We start from the raw sequence: 2547 nt of genomic DNA on the forward strand, positions 1-2547 counted from the left end.
CCAAACAGTTACAGTTAGATGTGCAGAAGTTGTGGACACTCCAAGAATTCATAACTCTCTAATCCACTAATATAAGAATGGGTTTTAATAAATAAATGGTACTCTTTATACCATCAAGATAGTTTACTTAATCTTTCAATATTTTACTAGTTATGTAAAGAAAATGTTACCCCAGCCAACTCAACAGTACTGATTCTGAAAACCTGAACTTGAAAAATAATTTATTACTTATTTATTCTGATTTTTATAATTAGAATTATTATGAAGTTGTCTTTAGCATTTTGCTAAATATTCTGAATAATTTTTCGCCATACTGTGGCAGTTCCAGATATGAGTTCTTTAATATTTATCAAAATAATTTTATTTTTCTGTTTTTAGATTCCATTCTTTGATGATGTTGGTGCAGTAACACTGCAGTATTTTGACACTTTATTCCAAAGAGATAATCTTCAGAAATCACAGTTTTTCAAAGGACTTCCAAAGGTTCTCCCAAAACTGCCCAAGGTTGGTTGTTCATCAGTTTCTTATTATAGTCAGGATTTTAGAATTTAAAGTTTATTTTGACTTAGGATAACTCTTCCAAAGAAATACATATAGCTTTTGCATAAATGACTATAAAAGACTGCAGAATGAAGCCAAAAGTTTAGTGAACCTTTTTTTTTTTTTTGCATTGTCCAAAAATAATTAAATAGGATAAAAAAAATTAGAAGGATACCACCTGTGCAAAGGCAGCATTTGGACATTAAATGTCAGAAGAGAAGTCCGTAAGCTGTCATTGTGGTGATCACAGTCTCACAATAAAGGAGATATTTCAGTGTTGATACTGGCCTCTTCAGTTCCTCTAACTCTCCCTTTCTGGCTTATTATAGTCTATAGTACTATAGTCTAAAAATTGTTTGTGAATGCTAAAGAAGCCACTAGTTGGAAAACTAATAATTTCTGGTTGCAGAAATGTCTCCGGTGTTTAATCTGTCAGACATTCATTGATTATGTACTGCTTGTATAGCCCTTTATTTAGATACTATGGAGAATAAAGAGGAAACATAAAAATTGTCCTTTCTCTCAAGGCCCTTATAGTAAGTGTAGCATGCATGAAACAACAATTAACAATATAGAACAGTGTTTAAATTGTCATATGAGTCAAGAGTAATGAAGGAATTAAGAGGAAAAACATCACTGAAAACTGATTCGGGAAGGTTTCTTAAAGACAGAATGGCTATATGTCCCCTTTTATCTGTGACATTCCCAAGTTACACCTTTTGTCCTGGCATAATTAGCAATAGCACCCCATTTTACTCTTAAAAGTGCCCTAGTTTCAACCATAAATTATATGGTCACTTTACCCAAAGGGATTGGGGATTTTAGACTGTAACTTCAATGTTAATACTAAAGACCTGAAATAAAATTTCATTTAATGAAAACATTTTTGCTTTTCAGCGTGTCATTGTGCAGAGAATTTTGCCTTGTTTGACTTCAGAATTTGTAAACCCTGACATGGTACCTTTTGTTTTGCCCAATGTTCTACTGATTGCTGAAGAATGCACCAAAGAAGAATATGTCAAATTAATTCTACCTGAACTTGGCCCTGTCTTTAAACAGCAGGAGCCAATCCAGGTATGTATGTAGACATTTTTTCCTCTTTATCTGCTGTTATTCAGTGATGTTAGTCAATGATGACTATCATTGAAAACAAATAGGAATAGATATGTGACTTTTAAAAAAGTTGAGGTAAGTATGAGAGACTTTTCTTTTCCCTCGGTCACCTATTTTGCATGTTTGAAGTGAATCATTCCTAAAATTATCCTTGAATTTTCCCAGTAAGTGTCTGCAGCTCTCCATGAATTACCATCTCAGGAAACTAATTGTAATGAGATTTTGCATCTGTTATACTGTTCCCGTTGGCCTAATTGAAAGTTATAGGTTTGGGGAAAGAAATATTTATTTTTCTCTCACACTTCTAATTATTTCTTTTTATTTGATTTTTATTCACGGTATTTCATTTGTAGATGGTTTATGCTAGTATTTTCTCTTCATTGTATTGTTAATGAAAAGCTTCACCAGAAGAGGGAAAATGCTTATAGCACCCAGAAGTAATATGTGTGTGTATTATAAGTGAAAAACACAATTAGTCTCTGATAATAGACTCTAGTACAGTGTTTATTTGCCAAATTCAAGGCAGTCTTGGATTTAAGAGCAGTAGGGCAGTAGGGTTCGAATCTGTTCTTCTTTATCTCCTTACCAAAAGTATGACTTGAATGAGTCATTACTCTCTTAAAGCTTCCATTTTGCTCATTTCCAAAATGAAAGAAGTTGTTTGAGATTAAATTAAATTTTATGGCACATAGTAAATATTTTTACTTGTTTCTGCCATCACATGGCAATAGCTTATTAGTAAACTATCAACTGCCTGATTTAATGGCTTTATGACAATCTGTTTGCAGTCCTTCCCTTGAAAGAAGGGGAACAAAAGGAAGTTGGTGGTGATAAGGCAAGAGTTCTTATGGCTAAGGAAAGGGGAGGTGGGGGACTGTAAGCTTCGAATCAGAA

General features: G+C 33.2%; 1 protein-coding gene across 5 annotated transcripts in view; it reads left to right on the forward strand.

Annotated features, from left to right (window-relative positions):
* Window positions 1–2547, forward strand: part of SCYL2 (SCY1 like pseudokinase 2) — a 60414-nt gene that overhangs the window by 37963 nt on the left and 19904 nt on the right. For all 5 annotated transcript variants that reach the window (XM_011386603.2, XM_023527309.1, XM_011386622.2 and 2 more), the window contains one exon: window positions 1438–1614. In XM_011386603.2, the coding sequence (XP_011384905.1) occupies window positions 1438–1614 (177 nt within the window). The remainder of the gene's footprint in view (window positions 1–1437; window positions 1615–2547) is intronic.

This window comes from Pteropus vampyrus, unplaced genomic scaffold, assembly GCF_000151845.1.
Source record: "Pteropus vampyrus isolate Shadow unplaced genomic scaffold, Pvam_2.0 Scaffold16, whole genome shotgun sequence".
In the NCBI taxonomy this organism is placed as follows: domain Eukaryota; kingdom Metazoa; phylum Chordata; class Mammalia; order Chiroptera; family Pteropodidae; genus Pteropus; species Pteropus vampyrus.